The sequence below is a fragment of the Rhinoraja longicauda genome, chromosome 6 (genome assembly GCF_053455715.1).
Source record: "Rhinoraja longicauda isolate Sanriku21f chromosome 6, sRhiLon1.1, whole genome shotgun sequence".
NCBI classification, from domain to species: domain Eukaryota; kingdom Metazoa; phylum Chordata; class Chondrichthyes; order Rajiformes; family Arhynchobatidae; genus Rhinoraja; species Rhinoraja longicauda.
The window spans coordinates 60744839-60766701 of NC_135958.1; the positions used below are offsets into that span (position 1 = coordinate 60744839).

The following is a 21863-nucleotide window of genomic DNA, read 5'->3' on the forward strand; positions in this document are numbered from 1 at the left end:
TCCAAATAAAGTGCATCATTAATGAGCTTAATTGCTAACCTCTGTAGTTAATACATATTGTCACTCACAGGAAATAGCTAATGCTTAAATTCCACCCGTCACATGTTTAGGTAAATCCACTTCCTCATTTATAAACTACACGACGCGTGAAAACCTGTGTGGCAGCAATAAGTGCCTGCGCTTTGCATGTCTCAGTCCCCGTTGTTCTTCACAACTTAGCAGACTTTCCTCTAACAGACCCACGGATTTTACTAAAGTTTCAATCGTCCCTCCTCTGCCTACGCCGAGGTCAAGTACAAGTCTTTGCTTGTACTCGGTCACAGCGGCAGCCCAGGCACAGGGCTATCAGGCAACATCTTGCAAGAGCTACCTCAGAACAGTAAATGGGTAGGCAGCCACTACTCCCGAGAGAGTGTTACAAGTAATAATGGCAAAGACAAGAGCCTTGATGATAATGTTAACAACGTTCTTGCTCAGACCAGACATCCAAACAGAAGAATAAAACTTTGAGGTCAATATAGAGTGTGGGTTTTAACGAAATAAAACAATAACAAGTTTTTTTTAAAGTGTTAAATCATATTTGGCAGATTTGGAGCATCTAATTTTAGATATATATATATATATATATTTTTTTTAAAAGGTTTCTAATCAGCTGTTCAGGAATTGGAATCATGCAAGACCACCACTTCCACCAGTCAAAAGTGACAAAACACTCCATCTATTAAATTGTGCACGTCGGGTTGACTGCATTAGTAGAAACAGGGTGGACCACATGAAAGTTGCAATCTGTCACTGCCTTTCACCTCAGCAATCGGCTCGCCAATGCAAAGCTCCAAGTGTCCTTTTGTGGTAAGCCGGTGAAGAATGAGGAATTCCCCAAGTACCTCGGAGTCATCCTGGCCAGCACCCTCACCTATCATCAACACCTGATGAGGGTGGCTGATAAACTGAAAGCAAGGGTCAACATCATCAGGAAACTTGCAGGCAACAGCTGGGGATCCAATGCACACAGCCTCCGTACCGTACCGCAAGCTTAGCCCTGGTCTACTCAACAGCCGAGTTTTGCTCAACAGCTTGGGCTAATAGCTGTCACACCAAACGAGTGGACACCGTCCTCAACTCTGCAATGCAGGTCATCACAGGGACGCTTAAGTCAACACCTTTGCAGTTGCTCCCGATCCTCTCACATCGCCCGTCCCAGCAGACACAGAAGGGAGAGGATGTTGAAAGATTGGTGCACCATCGATACTAACCCTGACCTTCCCATCCATGCTGACTTGAACAATCTGCCCAACATGCGCCTGAAGTCCCGCAAACCCTTCTAGTCTTCAGTCAAACCCCTGGAAGACTTTGACCCCAAGACCGAGTGGCACAGAGCCTGGAAAGATGCCAACACCAACAACAGAGAGGTCATCACAGACCCCACAATGTAAACCACTGGGATTTGACCTCCATCGCAAGCAATGGCTAACCCTGACCAGAATCCACACCCGCCATGCAAGAACAGCCCATCACCTGCACTAGTGAGGGATGACAGACAGCCCCGCTTGCGACTGTGGATATCCAGACCAGACCATCCCACACATCGTGAATGACTGCTCACGGAGGCTTTTCCCTGGAGGGATCAAGGCCATCCACCCAGCAACTGATGCTGCCCTGGCCTGGATGTCTACCCTTGACCTACAGCTTTAGGCTGTGCACGCCATATGCAAGACGGCTTCCACCAGTCTGAGAATATGTCAAATGCTTTAAAGCACTCTTGAAGGTATAGGCAAAGAGTTTCTTTGATACAACTACAATATCTTCAGAGCATTTTAGGAACTGTCAATCTCAGAATTAATAGCATTCCTTGTTTTCACTTCTCAGTTTTAAATGAGGTGTCCCAGAATATCCTGGTTGGAACGGACAAGGGGGTCAGATACAGCACCACTGGGTTTATTGCTCAGGTGACAAGAAACAGCAGATACTGGAATTTTGAGCAAAACATAAAATACTGGAAGAACTCAGTCGACTTTCATATGAAGAAAGACTGGATAGACTCGGCTTGTACTCGCTGGAATTTAGAAGATTGAGGGGGGGATCTTATAGAAACTTACAAAATTCTTAAGGGGTTGGACAGGCTAGACGCAGGAAGGTTGTTCCCGATGTTGGGGAAGTCCAGAACAAGGGGTCACAGTTTAAGGATAAGGGGGAAGTCTTTTAGGACCGAGATGAGAAAGTTTTTTTTCACACAGAGAGTGGTGAATCTGTGGAATTCTCTGCCACAGAAGGTAGTTGAGGCCAGTTCATTGGCTATATTTAAGAGGGAGTTAGATGTGGCCCTTGAGGCTAAAGGGATCAGGGGGTATGGAGAGAAGGCAGGTACGGGATACTGAGTTGGATGATCAGCCATGATCATATTGAATGGCGGTGCAGGCTCGAAGGGCCGAATGGCCTACTCCTGCACCCCCATTTTCTATGTTTCTATGATCAGGCAATATTTGTAGAGGGAATGGACTGAAGGATGGTCCCAACTTGAAACAGCATCTGTCCATTCCGTCTGCTGATCCAGCACTTTGTGTTTTGCTCAAGATATATTGCATCTTCCAGGTTGCACTAACAATGGGATCATTTCTTCAAGAATGAGGGATGGTGGCTTGGGACTTCCTAGCTAGAAAGGTTCATTTTACCAGATGCCCATAAATTTATTAAGAAATGCAAGAGCTTTCAGCCAGTGATAGTCTGGTTTCTCTGTTTTTTCAAGTTGCTGGAATTAGCTCAGATGAATTTATTGCGTGATATAGGAATTTGAAATGGTTGAGTGCAAGGCCATTTATTGACACTGTTGTGGATTAGATCATTTACTGATGTGTTGTACTGGATGCCCCAACTGGAGACTTCTTCATCCACATCCCACACCCATCCACAATTAAAGGTCGTCACCTTCTCTGTAGATGTGGCTAAGCCATAGTACTGGTGCTTCAAAGGATCTCCTTACTTTTCATGCATTTAAGCTGGAATGCCTTTAATGACAGCAATGCAGTCCCAACGTTAAACCCTGCTTTGTGCTTCCCCTATTAATCACCCATTGTTGCATGCCACTATGGAAAGAAATCTTTTAAGTTTCGCAAAGCAATTATCTAGCCAGACACTCCTAATTTGGAAAGAAACAGAAAGATTGTTTTAATACAGTGGGAAAATCACTACAGGTTAAGTAATTATATCACTCATATTCCAGTACTGTGAATATTAATCTGCACAAATTATACAAGATCATTTTTCAATGGCAACAAGCCAATACTAATACCTAGGAGCTTTAAAAATTGTTCTCGTTTTATATTCCTTGCCTTGTAAGATTAGTACATACTTGCAGTTTAGCTGCCTCCTTAATTGATAAATAAAACACAGGTTTTATTAGGTTAGAGCTTCAGATAGAGCATATTCGTATCTGGTTCATTTCTGCTTCATTTAAAAATATTTGACCCATGCTGGTTCACAGCTGGAATCTTTCTGCCAAGTAATCTGTGGAGATTTACATTTGTGGACAATCTTAACAGGAAAGGGTCCCGTTGTCACCAACATTGTTAGCAGAGAGTAGGTTGTACATCTGACCACTCTTCCCATTTCTATAGCTTTGTGGAATCGCAGTGTAGATTCGATACTCCAATCCGCACAATGGAACACTTCAAAATAACATTCTGTAAAAACACACTGAATGACAAATGCAAGGCAGCAAATTAAAACAAAAGTCACAAAAATATTCTGCACCATTAAATAAACTGCTCTCACCAATACATGAATTTACCTCACATTTCTAAATAAATGTACAGACTGTGTTTCTATCGACTTTTGTAAACATTCTCTTCTTCCACTTCGGAGATTCATACACTGGTCTCAGGCGTCGGTACGATTTCCCCATTTTCTTCCATATCGCTTTTCAGGAACTGCTCCACTTCCACGGAACCCGCAGCTCCCTGCTCCAGCTCCCCTTGCCTCTCCCCTTGCACAGCTTCCTTCGGCTCATCCTCGGGTGGTTTAGCCTTCCCAGTTATGCAGAAATAGTTTCCGATAGTCAGTATCAGGGCCGAGAGGACCACCTCAGAGCCAGCCAAATAAAAAACATACCTGTAAACCCTTGTAGCGTCCAACAGTTTGCCTGTAACAAGTACAATGCAAAAGAAAAATCAATACATTCATCACACAAAATCCAGCATTCATGCAAGAAAAATCACCTCAAGCAAAAACAGTTTTCCCCACATGGTTAAATCAGATATTCAGGATCATTCTCAGCAATGTAGAACAGTACAGCACATAAACAGACCCTTTAGCCCAATGTTTGTGCCAAACATGCCTAGCCGAATGGATCTCTTCTGCCTGCACATAATTCATAACTTTCCGTTCCCTGCATATCCATGTGCATCTTAAACGGCACTATCGTATCTGCCTCCTCCACCACCACTGGCAGTGCGTCCCAGGCCCCCACCACCTCCTGTGTGTTAAAAATAAATAAAAACTTGCTCTGCATATTCCATTAAACTTTCCCTCTCTCACCTTATTGCGATGCCCTCTAATGTTGGAAAGAGGTTCTGACTGTTTATCCTATCTATGCCATTCATAATTCTACATACTTCTATCAAATCTCCCCTCAACCTCCAAAGTTCCAAAGAAAACAATCTCAAGTCTATCCAACCTCTGCCTGTAGCTGAAAGCCTCTAATCCAGGCAGCATTCTGATAAATCTCTGCATCCTCTCCAAAGCTTCCACACCTTTCCTGTAATGAGGCAAACAAGATTGCACACAATATTCCCAAATGAAGCCCAACCAAATTCCTTTCCAGTTGCATCAAGACTTCCTGACTCTCTTGCTCAATGCCCCCAGCAATGAAAACAAGCAGGCCATATCCCACCTTTACCACCCTATCTACCCTATTTACTGGTGTTGCCACCATAGTGGAATATGAACTTAGACTCCAAGATCCCTTTGCAATCAATGCCCGCAAGGGTCTTGCCATTAACTGTATGCTCCCTCCCTACATTCCACCTCCCATATTGCAGCACCTTGCACTTGCCCAAGTTAAACCCCATCTGCCATTTCCCTGCCTACTCTGCAGCTGGTCTATATCCCTCTTTTTCTTCTGACAGCCTTCCTCACTGTCTGCAACTCCTCCAATTTTGGTGTCATCAAACTTACTCACCAACCCATCTACACTTTCAACGAGGTCATTCATAGATATCACAAACAGAAGAGGTCCAAGCGCAGATCCCTGCTGAACTTCACAGACCTCCAGCCAGAATATCCACTTTCCACCTCATCTACCCTTCCCAGTCTTTGCTTTTACTTCTGGTATCTCCACTCCTGACCCTGATGGCTCTAGTGAATAGACTCACTGGAATCACATTTGTGACTCTTTCTTCCTTCCTTTCCCCCCCCCCCCCACCTGTTTTTTGTTAATGTTGTTGTGTGCACACGTACTTACCAGCACCTGGTGGTCCTACCAACACGGCCATTGCTTCCATCAACAACACCAGTCCAATCGCACTGGGGAACTTCTCGGTTCCAACAATTGTCATCAACACCTCGAACTGCAGGGCGCCCACCATTCCATAGGACATTCCAAAGAAAATACAGAACACGGTCAGTCCGCCATAATCGTGACCAAAGGAGCCGCCCAAATCAGTGATCCCGTTGAAGAGCATTGCAAAGCCAAAGAAATATACTGTTCGGGGGCGAACAAATTTTGTACTGGCGAGAATACCACAGAGAGGGCGGGCAAAAATGTCCACAAATCCCAAGATGGATAACAAGAATGCAGCATCTGTGTCTGGTACTCCCAAGTCTTTTGCATAGTTTACTATGAAGACAGGAGGAACAAAGAGTCCAAAGACCATGACAGAAGCCGCGATGGTGTAAATGACAAAACCTCGGTCCTTGAAAACAGAGCAATCCAGCAGCTTCTGTTTGGGCTTCACTGATGCCTCCTTATTCTCTTCCAGTTTGGCTTTCTCTTTGCGGCTTGGCTTCAGTGGTCTCATCAAAGCTGCACAGGCACAGCAGTTGAGCAGCAGACCCCCTAAGATGAGGAAGCCCCCTCGCCACCCGTACGACTTGGTCAGCATCTGGCCCAACGGGGAGAGGACACACAGGAACACGGGGCTCCCAGCTGCACTCAGGCCATTGGCCAACGGTCGTCGCTTGTCAAAGTAGCGGTTTATCATGATGAGAGATGGTTGAAAGTTCAAGGCTAGACCCAGACCTGGGAGAAAAAGAAAAAAAACAAGGTTCGTTTAGTTTTAGTTTAGAGCATGGAAACTTCAGAGTCAACGCCGACCATCACTAGTTCTGTGTTATTCCACTTTCTCACCCACTTTGTCCCTATGCATTAGGGACAATTTACAGCTAATTAATCTACAACCCACACGTCTTTAGGATGTGGGAAGGAAACCAGAGCACCCGGAGGAAACCCACATGGTCACAGGGAGAATGGGCAAACTCCACACACAGCACCAGAGATCAGGGTCGAACCAGGGTCTCTGGCGCTATGGGGCAGCAGCTTTACCCATTGCATCACTGTACCACCTTTCATTTCTTTGATTAATTTTTCTAGGGTAATTAGGAAGGATTATTCACAATGAAATGAAATCAGTTTAATTTTAAGAAAGCATACATGGATGCAGATATATTAAATATCATAGTATACTAGACTAAGTGGGCCCATTCCTTGTTGGGCTCCCATTTTGACTTAGGAAAATTAAGTTTTTTCTTTAAAATAAATGGCTTTAAAAAACAACAAAAAAATCTCAATGAAGAAGTCCCGACAGACAACCAGGGCGCTTGGAGCGGGAAGAGCTGCCGACCAATCAGAGCGGTGGCGGCGCTCCCCCCCACCACCACGTGGAACCGGGACCAATTGGTCACCGAGCGTTTTATTTAAATTAAATGGCGTTTTTTAAATTTGTTTAAATTAACGTTTTTCTAAAATGAAATAAATACAAAAGAAAGTGGCATTTAAAAAAAAAAAAGAAATACATCTTTCTTTAAAATAAAATGTTATTTCTTTAAACTAAACGGCTTTTAAGGTGAAAGAAATATAAATGATAATAGCGATCTTTAAAACAGAGGAAGAAATCTTTTAAAATAAAGCCTTGCCTGTTTAAATTAAACGGCTTTTTACAAAATGAAATTGGCCAAGTGGACCTGTTGGGCCTAAACCTCTCCTGCATTGGTCCAGCACCCTCTCCACCCCCACTCCCTCCCCACCACCCACTCACCCATTCCATCGCCCCTCCACCCCCCTCCTCCCACTCACCCCTCAACCCCCCCCCTCCCTCACCTCCTCAACCCCCCCCCACTCCATCCCCCCCGAACCCCCCAAACCTCTCCTACATTGGTCTGACATCCTCTCCCACTCCTCCCCTTCCCCTCTTCCCCACTCACCCACCCCATCTCCCTCAACCCCCCTTATCTCCCCCTCCACTCACCCTCTCCACCCCCCATGAAACCCCCTCTTCCCCCCCACTCCATCCCCACTCAACCCCCCTTCCCTCCCCCAACTCACCCACTCCATCCCCCAATACCACTCCTCCCTCCTCAACCCCCTCCCCTCCCCACCACCCCCCTTATCCCTCCCCCACTCACCCCCTCAACCCCCCTCCTCCCCCTCACTCAATCCCCCTGAACCCCCCTCCTCCCACTCCATCCCCCCATACCCACTCCATCCCCCATGAACCCCCCTCCTCCCACTCCATCCCCGCTCAACCCCCCTTACTTCCCTCCCAACTCACCCACTCCATCCCCTAACACCACTCCTCCCCTCCTCCACCCCCACCCCCCCACTAAGTTGGGGAGCATCTGTTATGGATGGATGGGCCCCAACTGCGCATGCGTGGACTGTATCTATAGTGGACTGTATCTATAGTAATATGCTATAGTAATATACTATAGATAGATATAGATAGATACTATAGATAGATATCCCCCTAAATCTTTCCTAAATCTTTCCTAATTTTTCATTCTATATTGATCTTTAGTGAAAAGATGATCAATAAGGAATTGGAATTTGATTGATTGGCTGGATGCAGTAGCTTTGCTGCCTGTACAAACACGAACTAACTAGACAGCTGGACCCTGTGCAGGCTATTTTTACAACCTTCCACATGAGAATTGAAATGTGACTGAGAGCAAGGGCACTGGAGTTTGTGGTCAATGGCAAACTCACTGCACCAATCAAGAGATATCTGCAGGCACAAGGAACTACAAAAAACATAGTACTGGAGTAACTTTGGTCAGGCAGCATTTCTGGAGGATGTGAATAGGTTGGGACACTTACTCGGACTAATGAGTAGTGGGGAGAACACTGGAAGAGATAGGTGGGGTGGGACAAAGACTGGCAAGTGATAGCAAGATACCAGCGAAGACGAGTATGATTGGCAGATGGATTGGAAAAAGGCCAGTGATGAAAAGACAAAAAGTTGTGAGGCAAGGAAAGGGGACTGGAATGTGAAGCCAGAGGAAGGGATATAGGTGGATGGAGATGGGGAGATTAGGATAAATTACTGTTGTCCAGGTGGGAGACAGAAACAGGGAAGGTGGGCTGATTGGGACGGTACATAAAATTGGAGAATTCATCGTTTATACTGATGGGTTGTAAGCTACCCAAGATAACAGTATAACAGTATAACAGAGCTTTATTTGTCGTTCGGTACCGAAGTACCGAACGAAACTACATAGCAGTCATAGAAAAAAAGAACACAAGACACATAGCCCCAACACAAACGTCCATCACAGTGACTCCAAACACCCCCTCACTGTGATGGAGGCAACAAAACTTCCACTCTCTTCCCCACGCCCACGGACAGACAGCTCGTCCCCGACCGACCCGCACAGTCCCCGCACCGGGCGCTGAAACGTCTCGCGGCCGAACCGGGCGATGAAAGGCCCCGCGACCAAGCCTTGCGCAGCTAAGTCCCGTGGTCGAGCCGCACCAGCGATGAAAAGTCCCGCAGCCGAGCCGCACCGGGCGACGTTAAGTCCCACAGCCGAGCTGCACCGGGCGATGTAAAGTCCCGCAGCCGAGCCGCACCGGGCGATGTAAAGTCCCGTGGTCGAGCTGCACCGGGCACTGTTAAGTCCAGCGGCCAAGCCGCACCGGGCGATGTAAAGTCCAGCGGCCGAGCCGCACCGGGCGATGTTAGGCCCCGCAGCCGAGCCGCACCCCGCGCCGTGAGGAAGAGAAAAGTTTCCCCCACCCCCCCCCCCCGCCCACACCACCACCCCCCACACATACACAACCAAAAAAAAACACAAAAAACATCCCAACACCGACACACAACCAAAAAAAAGGAAAAAAGACGAACAGACTGCTAGCGAGCCGCCACTTCCAAGAGAGGCTATCATGACATTATCAAAGGCGAACTAGCATTACAGATGTGTGTGATATTCTAGGTCCCAGTGACACAGCGAGGGAGTGCCTTACTGGCAAGTGGGCAATAACAAGATGTGTAGGAAAAACAAAACTGCAGGTCCTGGTTAAAATCGAAGGTAGACACAAATTGCTGGAGTAACTCAGCAGGTCAGGCAGCATTTTGGGAAAGAAGGAATGGCGACGTTTCGGGTCGAGATCCTTCTTCAGAGTTTACCTTCCAAATGAAAAGGTAGTAACTGACAACTTACCCGACTTAATTTGTACTAAATGTTATTCCCTTTATCTGTACACAGTGGACAGCTTGATTGCAATTATGGAAAGTCTTTCCACTGACTGGATAGCATGCAACAAAAGTTCTTCACGATAACTCTGTACATGTGACAATAAATGATAGACAAAATGCTGGAGTAACTCAGTGGGTCAAGACATCATCTCTGGAGAAAATGAGTAGGCAAAGTTGTGTGTCTGAACCTTTTAGTCTGGCTGACCCACAGAGTTACTGCAGCATTTTGTGTCTAATCTACCACAGTAGATTTTGTGACATTTTGTCATTAGACATTTTGTGTCTAATCTACCACACGATCAACATTTCAGGTCAGCAATGAACTTGGGAACCATTCCCTACAGATGCTCCTCAACCTTTCCCAAGTGGATCAGATTGGATTTCTAACATCCGTGTATATACCCGACTTTATTAAAAATGTTACATTTTAGCTTTAACAACTCCTTACCAGTGAGAACTCCAACCGTGAAGTAGATCTGGATGATGCTAGTGCACAGCGACGCCAGGATCATACCCGCCGATGCAAAAAACCCTCCCACCATCATCACAGGACGACAACCAAAGCGATTGACAAGAACACTGGATATCGGTCCTGGCAGAAGGGGAGAAAGGTCAGTCAGGTAAGTTGCCTATTTGTAAGTATTTAATTCAGCATAAGTTTGCCTAGCATAGAAGACTTTTAAGTCAGAGTTAATAATTTAATATTTTACATCTCTTCCATTCGACCAAGAACCAGTCCCATTTGCCTGTATTCGACTCGTATCCCTCTAAACCTTCCTCATCCGCATATCTGTTCAAACGTCTTTTAAATGTTGAACTACAGACGCTGGTTTACATAAAAGGTCAAAGTGCTGGAGTAGCTTAGCTGGTCAGACAGCACCTCTGGAGAACATGGACAGATAACAGCAGTTTGAAGAAGGGTTCCGACCCGAAACATCACCTATTCATGTTCTCCAGAGATGCTGCCTGAACCGCTGAGCTACTCCAGCACTTTGTGTCTTTTAAATGTCATTATTGTAGCCGCTTCATCTACCTCCACTGGCAGCTCATTCCAAATACCCACCACTCTCGGTGAAGAAAAATGCCCCTCAAAGATAATTTCCCTTTCCCGCGTCACTAATGCACCATTATGAAAAACAAATCTATTTTTGGTTCCCATTGTTACATTATAATTTAAAAAAATGTCTTTGAGGTGAGCTTTTACATTCACACTGTGTCACACCTGTATCTTAGAAACAGCCACTCCCTGCACACTAGGGCAAATTTTACAGAGGGCTATTAATCTACAATTGTGCACATATTCGGGATGCGAGAGGAAACTGGAGCACCCAGAGGAAACCTTCGCAGTCACTGGGAAAACGTGTAAACTCCACACAGACGGCGCGTGTTGTTAGGATTGAATCCGGGTCTCTGGCGCCGTGAGGCAGCAGCTCTACCAGCTGCACCACTGTGCTAACTTTTTCCTCAAAAGAAAAAAGGCCTTTTCTCTTTGCTTGTTTTCAATAAAAAGACAATAACAATGAAAAGAATAAACTGGTAATGATTTCTTTGAACTCCTGGTGAAGTGTGTGTGCAGGCACTGATAAGCAGGGGTAGCCTGCAGGGGAAGGGAAACATGTGATCGATCACTCACTGCACCAGAGCCAGCAGGAAAGCCAGCTGCAGGCAAAGTTCATTATTTAACCCAAGCCGCAAGCCTTGTGAATTGAGCAAAAGATTTAAATCCCCAAATTAATCTGTTAATTTGAGTAATTTCTGGTTGAAATAAAAGCAGTTGCATGCAAATATAGAAAATGTTTATATTTTAAATATGTCCTCCTTCCCTCCCTGGCTGCGTACAAATTGCTGCGTAAACCCACATCCATGCACTCTCTACCACAGCGACAATCTACAAAAAGGGAACACCGTACAGGGTTCTCTAATTTTAAGTAACACCTCTTTTCCCTGCCCCTCCCACTACAGTGCTCACACATTTCTCCCACCATCTCCTACCCCCCCACCTCAGTCGCCCTGCTCCTTTCCCCTCATCCGTACAATCAACTCCTATACCCGAGTCCCAATTCACCTCATCCTCATTCTTTCTCCTCCCCACTACCCTATCCCCTTCCACCAATATCCCTCCCTCCAGCTTCACATTTCACTCCTCTTTTTATTTGGCACTTGTCTCCTTTTCATCTCTCGTCCTTTTCACCCATACGCTACTTTTATTGTGCACACTAGGAAGAATTTACAGAAGCCAATTAACCTAGAAACCTGCACATCTTTGGGATGTGGGAGGAAACCAGAGCACCCAGAAAAAACCCACGCGGTCACAGGGAGAATGTACAAACTCCGTACAGACAGCACCCGTAAACAGGATCGATCCCAAGTCTATGGCCCTGTGACACAGCAACTCTATCACTGCACCTCTGTGCTGCCCGTATAACTATTACCATTCTTGGTTGCATGTTACATGCATCACTAAACACTAAAGTAAAAAATGTTCCAAATTACGATTTAGATTGTGAATAAACGTTGATCACATCCAGTCACTACCCAGTTTAGACTGACCTGTTCCGTACAACATGGCAAGTACAATGGATGAGATCCATGCTGTATCACTGTACCCAACATGGAACTCCTTGATTAATTCCTTGAAGAAAACGCTGACGGCTTTCGGAAAAGCGTAAGAGAATCCAGTGATGACAAAGCTGCCAGCGAGAATGGCCCAGCCCCAGCCGCCATCCGGGGCATGCACTCTTGGGCCTTTATCATCTGCTGCTACCGCACCCATGGCTCAGGGCAAAACCTGCAGAGTAAAAGAAGTTGCTGAAAACATTCATAATTCATTAAATCACGTAGCAATTACTGGCCAGCGGGTTCAAAGTGAACTATGCTAAAATAGAAAGGATTAAGATAAGTAGTGATAGATATTTGAGAAATATTCCTGTTATGAATGTGCTGTGGCAAGAACTCGAGGACTGAATGAGTTTTCCCCATTCAGACATAGTTTAACATTTAAATTATTGCTCGAAGCCACATAGAAATTACATGCAATCTCCTGCTCAGAACAAACAAGTTCAGGACACCACCAGGAGAAATGCCATTTTGCTAGGAGTTTGTTACTCTCCCACCAGTTGAGGTGGAAAATCACCCCAAGCACTCTCCATATTCAATCAATTATACACAGAGTTAAGAAGCGTCTCGCCCCAAAACATCACCTGCCCATTCCCTCAGTTTGCGCTGTCTGACCTGCTGAGTTCCTCCAGTTTTTTAAAAGATATACAAACATATTTTGGATCTCTGTATCCTTGCCTTAATAGAAATATTTGCCAGAAATTGTCCATGAAGACTGTGATCACTTTCTGACCCACGGGTGCAATTATCATGTCTGTGTTGCAATGTACAATAAATGTGCACACAAATATTTATAATGAAAATTTAAAGGCAGCAAATGCTCACTTTAAACTACATTGGAAGTGCATTGTGTATCCATGTTCCAGTAGACTCCCTCCCTCAAAGTTGCAATTAAATTAACCTGGAGTACATATTTGTTTGCTAATGTTTTCAATGCTCTGCTAATTGTGTGCAAACAGGCCTTCCAATTGAAGAAGGGTCTCGACCCGAAAAGTCACCCACTCCTCTCTCGAGACATGCTGCCTGTCCCGCGGAGTTACTCCAGCATTTTGTGTCTAATTCCAATTCCCTGCTTTAGGACTATGCCCGTCCACATCCCCTCTTGCCAGTGGACCAACTAATCATTATATATTTTTGCTGTATTATTCGAAGTACTGCATTTGCTTTGTGTTGGAAGAGCTCATCTATAGCCCGAGAAGAGATGAAGGTGATTCACCCTGTGGCCATGGACTTCATGCGGAGAATACAAAGCGGGAAACTCTTTTTCACATTGTTTCTTATGTCCGTGTCTGGGTCAGCTGAGAGACAGTGACTGGGGCTGTTCTCTCCTGTACAAATCAAGTTTAGCTTTAACAATTGTGGACTCTTTTCCAGGTTCGGCCATGGAAATCAACCTACCCCAAAATGTTTTTTAAAAAATCATTAAGAGGACAGGTACGTGGATAGGAAAGGTTCGGGGGATATATGGGCTGGGAACAGGTAAATGGGACTAACCTAGATGGCTTTTATTAACAAAATGCTGGAGTAACTCAGCAGGTCAGGCAGCATCTCGGGAGAAAAGGAATGGGTGACGTTTCGGGTCGAGACCCTTCTTCAGACTGAAGAAGGGTCTCGACCCGAAACGTCACCCATTCCTTCTCTCCCGAGATGCTGCCTGACCTGCTGAGTTACTCCAGCATTTTGTGAATAAATACCTTTGATTTGTACCAGCATCTGCAGTTATCTTCTTAACCTAGATGGTTGGCAGGGATGAGATGGGCCGAAGGGCCTGTTTATGTGCTGTATGACTGACAATCTAATTTATAAATAGCTTGAATTATCTACTGAGAGAAGCCATAACTCATCAGTTTGCTTTCAGGAAAAAAAACATCGAACAAGTGTATAAAGTCCACATCCAATTTTGCAGAGTACTTTTGACGACAATAGATAATTATTTTTGCACAACGTATGACACGTTGTCAATCATTGTGGGCAGGCTACGGTAATTGGGGTGACAGATCTTGGAAACGAGACCGCGGTGACCATTTTATTTCAAAAACAAAAATTATAAGCACGGTTAAAATAGATCAGTAATTTATGAGTAAAATAAAATACTGCTGAATAAAATTGATTAGATATTTTTTGGATTGGAAAACTGAATACAGTTAAGAATTTGGATTTTGTAACTGAGCATAAGAATTGAGTAAAATGTATCCATCTCTTATTGTCTAACCTCTAAAGAGAGGAAAATAATGAATGTTAACATCTTCGATTTTCTCTGTTGGGAGAACATGTGGACCCCAGAGTCATACAGCATAGAAACAGGTCCTTTGGTCCAACTCGCCCATGCTGATCACAGGAGATTTTAAATGATGCAAGAGGCATGATATTTGGTTAGGAACTCGAAGAGCATTGGAATGGCATGTTGCTACACTTCATTCACCTCTCAAGACAGCACATCTTGGAGTCCATATAATGGTAGATCAGACTGCATCTCGCCTTGGCTTGAAAAGGGAATGTCGGCTGCATTATTCAATGAAGATAACCACAAAATAGTTTGTCACTTGCGTCACGTTCGGCACAGACATTGTGGGCTGAAGGGCCTGTTCCTGTGCTTTACGATTGCAAGTTTCATGTCCCATAGGAAAAATAGAGTTGTACTACTTTGTGCAGCAATCCAATTACCTTGGCACTGCAATATGCTGTTGAGTGATTCTGTCACCCTGCTCTGGAGTGCCAGAGATGGAATTCCCATCCACAAAAGCAAGGGGTCAGATCTATATTGGGATGCATCCAGACCCTATTCATAGTCAGTGATAACTTGTTATAAAGTGCAGGCTCTTGATTGTCATGAATGTCCCACAGCCATTGCAGCCCACTTTCTGAATAGCATTAACATGCAAGTTTGGTTATCTGCAATTAGATTAGTTTATAGATTATAGGATGGAAATAGGTCCTTCGACCCACCGAGTCTGCACTGACCACCAATCCCCATATACTAGTTCTATCCTAAACAGTAGGCTCAATTTACAGAAGACAATTAACCTACAGACCTGCACATCTTTGGAATGTGGGAGGAAACCCTTGTGGTCACAGGGAGAACATATACACTGTTCAGACAAGCACCTTTAGTCAGGATTGAACCGGGTCTCTGGCGTTGTAAGGCAGCTGCTCTACCCAAATTGAAGGAATATACCAACCATCTGAGAAGCCACACTCAAGCCACTATTCACTACAACTTCATGTCAAGATCTATATATAGATTTAATAACACTAGCACTCAATAATTCATACGTCGAATAAAAATATCCTTACGCTGAAGAGTGGAGTTATCATCAATTATTACAGAGTGCTCCAAGGAGATTTGCTCAGGATGGAAACCTAGTGCAAGTAGGACGTGCTAAACAACAAAGGAGTAAAGTAGATTGATTTGGAAAGAATGCTAACTGAAGTTACAACTACTCAGGATAAGTTATCACTTCCCTGAGAAAACTGCTTTGACCATCAAAGCAGAACCCAACCTTTTTGAAGAGTCATGGAATCATAGCGTTATAAGCACAGACCACATCTAACCGAGCTAGTCCCACTTTCCTGCGCCTGACCTATATCCACCCAAACCCTTCCTACTCATGTTGCTGTCCAAGTATCTGACAGGCTAAGTATCTCCAGCATTTTCCACATCTTGTTCACATTTCCAGCATCTACACCTTTGTTTTACATTTCTGAAACAGTTCCAGTTACATTCCTGTTCTCCTAGAGTGGGAAAAATTAACTCTGTTCAAACATATTTGAGAGCACAAGGATACAAAGACATGGGAAAATGAAAAACTTGGAGAAAACTGGTTTGCCAGTATATTATTGTCAGCTGCACAGAGTTACCATAAACACTGATTTTGTTTGCATGCTATCCAAAGAAATTATACTATACAAGAGTACAATCAAGTCATAAATAAGAACAAGTGCTGCCGAGAGAAAAGTACCGGAGATCCAAAAAGTGTTACAGCTTTACGGTTAAGTGCAAATAAAAAGGTGTAAAGGTCGCCATGAGGTAGGTTGGAAGATATTGCTTGCACCCTTGGTTTATGGGGGGACCGTTCAGAAGACTGATAACAACGGGGAAGAAGCAGTTCCTGAATCTGGTGGCATGCACTTCCAAGCATTTGCATCTTCTGCCTAATGGGAGAGGGGAGAAAAGGGAATGACTGGGGCTGAAAAGGTGCTTGATTATGTTGGCTGCATCCCAAAGGCAGTTTGAAGTATCGAGTCAGTGGCAAGGAGTCTGATCTGAGTGAGGGACTGGACTCTGCAATTCCTTGTGGCCTTGGGTGCATTTTTTTGCCACATCATGATGTGATGCATCCTAACAGCATGCTTTCTAGGGTGCATCTATAGAAGTTGGCAGGTGTCATTGGAATGTAGCCTTCTGAGGAAGTAGATGTGTGGTACATGTACAAGTTCCAACCCACTATGCTGGTGTCATCTGCAAACATTTAATGGAGGTATAGAAGAATTTGGCCGCAGTCAATAGGGATTACAGTAAAGAGCCGAGAACACATCCTTGCTAACTTTAAACCGTTATGAATCTTAATAAAGCCACTCTTGTCAGCAATGAAATCCAGCTGCATTTTACCCAGTACTTTGCTCTGCTGTACACTTGCTCCAAGTTGACCTTGGATTAAGCTCCTGGAATATGGTTCTTTAACAGCTCACCCAACTAATAATAATAATAATATTCATTTATTGTCATTGCAACGAGTACAACGAAATTTAAAAATAGCCAATCCTGACGGTGCGTACAAACATATATGCAATAAATGCAAAAACAAATAAATACATAAATACAATTATATTAAGTACAAGATTTTACTAAAATTGACTAACAGACATAACACAGATAACACACATAAAACGCACCGAAAGGGAGAGCTGTGAGCCGCTGCGTCCGTGCGCGCCGCCATCACGCATTCATTGTGCCACAGTGTGAAATATCTGCTGTGTCCAAGGAGGTGTAATGCTGTGTCCAAGGAGCGTTAGTGAAAGAAAGTATTTTTCCAGCTTGTCAAAACACAATTCTTTTTCCTTTCCAGATGTGCTAGTTTGAAAAAATATTCTTCAAACAGCACCCATACAGTCACTCAAGAGGCACTTGACAACTAATGGAGTCCTTTGGAAATGTGGTTACTATGGTGCAGGAAAATAGCTTGCGCATTTGGCCACCTTATACTTAATAAACAAATTTGTTCAAGGACATCCCCACCTCATCACGCTTCCTTGAAAAATGCAAACCAAGAGACAAGAGTTTAATTATCAAATTTACCAACAACAGAACAAAATTCTTACTTGGAGCAGCACAACAGGCCTGTAAAAGCAATACACAAATATATAAAACAAAAATTCAATACGTTAATAACCCCAATTCCGGAGCAGCCAAAGACAGTCCATAGTTCGTAGTTGGGATTAGTGTTGTGTAGTGTTGTGTTGGTTGTTGGGAAGATGCTGGTGGTATGGTTTTCAGACTCCTGTACCTTCTTCCTGATGGTAGCAGTGAGATGAGAGTGTGGCCAAGGTGGTGTGGGTCTTTGATGATACTGGAATTTAGAAGGATGAGGGGGGATCTTATTGAAACATATAAGATAATTAGGGGATTGGACACATTAGAGGCAGATAACATGTTCCCAATGTTGGGGGAGTCCAGAACAAGGGGCCACAGTTTGAGAATAAGGGGTAGGCCATTTAGAACGGAGATGAGGAAGAACTTTTTCAGTCAGAGGGTGGTGAAGGTGTGGAATTCTCTGCCTCAGAAGGCAGTGGAGGCCAGTTCGTTGGATGCTTTCAAGAGAGAGCTGGATAGAGCTCTTAAGGATAGCGGAGTGAGGGGGTATGGGGAGAAGGCAGGAACGGGGTACTGATTGATAGTGATCAGCCATGATCGCATTGAATGGCGGTGCTGGCTCGAAGGGCTGAATGGCCTACTCCTGCACCTATTGTCTATTGTCTATTGTCTATTGTCTACTGGTTACCTTGGAGGCAGCGCTTCCTCCAGACCCCCTCAATGGTGGCGAGGCAAGTACCTGTGATGGAAGTACACTAGAGAGATGGACTGCAGGAACAGCACTGGGTATTACCAGACTGCCACCAACCTCACCATTACTACTGGAACAGAAAATAAATAGGGGGATTTAAAAACTATTTCCACCGAGGGATGATTGATCAAGTGAATACACCTTTGCCAGTATGAAAGTTGTAGGCACAGAGCTCATATGGTCCTGTCCACAATGGACACAAATCAATGTGGACCACTACTCATCTCCCTTCCCCTCCCTCCACCCCCCTTCCAGCTACCCCCTGATATCAACCACCACTTGGATGGGCTTGCACACATCCCTCCAGCAAGATCATTCCTGCAGCATAAAGCACTCAAAACGCAAGCTTGACTGTGTGCGTCCAAAAGGCGATCCACCACTTTCTGCTCCTGTTGATCTGTAAATGACCAGGAGTGCCGTTGGCCCTCTTTACTGTGCTGGAAGCCACCATAAAACTTGGATAAGACTCCTCCCAAAACATGTTCTAAATCAACAGGTGTATGATCTCACCAACTCAAGAGTTTCTGAGTGGAGTTGTAATGCACATGCTTCACTGAACAAAATACAACTATACTTCAATAACTTTTAAACACAAAATGACACACCATTAAATGCAAGGGAGGAAGCAACCTTCAAAATAATAACAAAATCTGCTTGCAGTCAAAGAATGGTTTAATCTCAGCAACAGATCTTGAAGCCCACTACGGAAATTAAGTGGTTTAAAAATCACATGAGCAGAGACATTTTAGAAGATGCCAAATGATCACAGTACAGTTGTAGCTCGGGTTGTTTGTTTGATATTTCAGCTAATCCCTGCAGCCGTCCAAGAACGTTACTCCCTAATCCAGATATGTAATGAGATTTGAGATGCTGTCCAACTATACAAGTAACTAATCTAGATAGGATAGTGCAAATACCTTAAACAGTGTTACTAAAGTGAACCCTGCAAGCTTCTCAACAAAGTATCTCAGATGGTGTCTGCAGAACAGGTTATTCAGCAGTTGAAACAGAACGCTTGGTTACTGTCAGTGCTCACTGCTCCAACAGAAGGGCAAGCATGTTTGAGTTAAGTACTGAAAGTTAACCCTGTCATTCCCCAAGTGACCTTCATTAACCTTCTGGTTTCACTGCAGAGTTCCAATAGTTTGATCTTATCAACCTTTATTCTGCAAATGTTATATTTAAATCGTTAATGTCAAAGCTATCCTGTTATTTTTTTATTTAAAAATGCAGAAGATATTTTGCGTGAACACAAAATGAATTCACTGGTGATCCTGGATGTTTTGCTGCACCAACTATAAGATCACTGCCTTTAAAAATGAGACCCTTCTCCAGGCACTCTCAAGGCTGATCAAATTACAGCCACTTTACAATAGATTCCAAGGACTAGATGAAACAGGAACAGACGTATGAAATATTTAATCTTTCCAATGGCATTCTGACTGTCAATGTTTGGCAAGACATGTGGACACTTGAAATGCATCTTTCATTGTCCGAACAATAACTGCACAAACCAGCTGTACATTTAATGTTAACCACCATGACAACATGGCTTCAAATTCTTTACTGCGTTCAACCTGGTTATCATTCTAAACACGAGTACAATTTGGCAACTTCAGCAGTAACTCTGGTTTACAAAAAGATGCTGGAGTAACTCAGTGGGTCAGGCAGTATCTCTGCTGGACACGGATAGGTGACATTTTGGGCGGGACACTTCTTCAGACTAATTGTGGGGGGAGGGAGAAAGTTGAAAAGGAGGTTGGGGCGGGACAAAGCCTGGCTAGTGATAGCTGGACACACATGAGGGGGGTTGTATTGACAGATGGGTGAACAAAGGCTGGAGATAAAAAAGTTGTACACTAATTTGGAGAGTCCACACTAAACATTTTATCAAGTGACTTGCTAAACTCGGGGGTCATTAGAATGATTTATGTAAATATTTTATCCATGTAGTAAGGTGCTGTCAAACATTTATAGAGATAGCAGAATTTTTTGCTTTCGAAAACATGAACTATTAACTTAGTACAAAGCAGTCACAGGTTAATAATGATAAGATTAAATAAAGGTCTTTGTTGAAAACCTATAGCCCATGATGTTTGTAATCAAGCGTTCGGTCTCAACGGTAGACACAAAATGCTGGAGTAACTCAGCAGGCAGGCAGCATATCTGGAGAGCAGGAATGGATGATGTTTCGGATCGAGACCCTTGTTCGTTCTGTTTGAACTGCTGAATAACCCATTCTACATTGTCAAAACTGAATAACAATATGTTCAAAATAATACAAGCATAGGCAAAAAGCTAAATCCTTTAAAATTTTAATCAAACTGATCTACAAGAAGTGACCTGATAGAATTCAATGGTTAAGTTTAGGTTAAACTTGATATTATTCCTTAATATTGACTGGGACTGACACAAAGTCAAGGGATTAGATGGGCCTGCTCCATACTGTACGACTCTATGAAAGTGGGACTAGCTCAGCATGCCAATTTAGTCAGCATGGACAAGTTTCCGTGCGGGTACAGCTCAATGACTATGATTATTCTGGTCTGCATTCCATGAAGAGGATATGGAAAGTGGCAAAGAGGACATTTGGAACAATACCACAATGCAAGGGTATAGATCAAGCAAGTAAATAAAACTGGGTCTCTTTTCTCTTCCAGTAAAACAATGCTGGGTAATCCAAGAGATTTTTAAAGTTACGTGGATTTTGAATAAATAGGTGCCAATTGTGGGGAAGGATAGATCAACAGGACATCACTAAAATCTACATCACCAAGAAATCCCATTGGAAATTCAGAGGAAACTTCTTTATTTGCATTCTCACCATTCTTCTATCTTGCTTCCACAGGAAGTGAGAGAAAAAGTAGTACAGATACATCCATGGCGAAGCTGGACAGACACACGTTGAAAAGAATAGAGGGTTGGGCTGAGAGATTTAAGTGAGGAACAATAGAAAGGCACAAATGGCATCAAGAGCAAGAGGAATGTTTGGCTCCTTCCGTGCCACATATCAAATGCAATTCATTTCTCACATGGTGATCACCCAGTTGTCTGATTTATCCCCGGTTTATCTGGGGGAAGTACAGAATGAGAGCTAGATGTTCCCCAAATGAAAAAGACATCTAGGGTAGAACAATTCCAAGCAACATTCATGTACCTCCAAGAGGGTTCGGTCCGGTGTACCGCGCAGGTAGAAGCTCACAGGCAGACAACCAATCACCTCCGAAAATGTGTGCTGATTATTTGTACAGGAGATCTGAAGAAAGAATACAAGAAAACAAAAGTATTAAAATCTATCCACGCTTGAGGGGTACAACATTTAGTACATAGTCATACATGGAAATGGAAATAGTCCTTTGGCCCAATTCACCCATTCCAACCAAGTTGCCTCATCTAAGCAAGTCCCACTGCAGTTCACATACCGTCCGAACAGGTCCACGGATGATGCGGTCTCCCAGGTTCTGCACACTGCTCTCTCTCATCTGGACAGCCAGGGGGCCTA

General features: G+C 44.0%; 1 protein-coding gene across 6 annotated transcripts in view; it reads right to left on the reverse strand.

Annotated features, from left to right (window-relative positions):
- Nucleotides 1-3137: 3137 nt before the first annotated feature.
- Nucleotides 3138-21863, reverse strand: part of LOC144594498 (monocarboxylate transporter 4-like) — a 52337-nt gene continuing 33611 nt past the window's right edge. For all 6 annotated transcript variants that reach the window (XM_078401095.1, XM_078401096.1, XM_078401099.1 and 3 more), the window contains 5 exons: nucleotides 21519-21617; nucleotides 12234-12471; nucleotides 10132-10275; nucleotides 5456-6232; nucleotides 3138-4135 (listed from right to left, as the gene is read on the reverse strand). In XM_078401095.1, coding sequence (XP_078257221.1) covers nucleotides 3861-4135; nucleotides 5456-6232; nucleotides 10132-10275; nucleotides 12234-12456 — 1419 coding nt within the window. In that variant the 5' untranslated portion in view covers nucleotides 12457-12471; nucleotides 21519-21617 and the 3' untranslated portion in view covers nucleotides 3138-3860. The remainder of the gene's footprint in view (nucleotides 4136-5455; nucleotides 6233-10131; nucleotides 10276-12233; nucleotides 12472-21518; nucleotides 21618-21863) is intronic.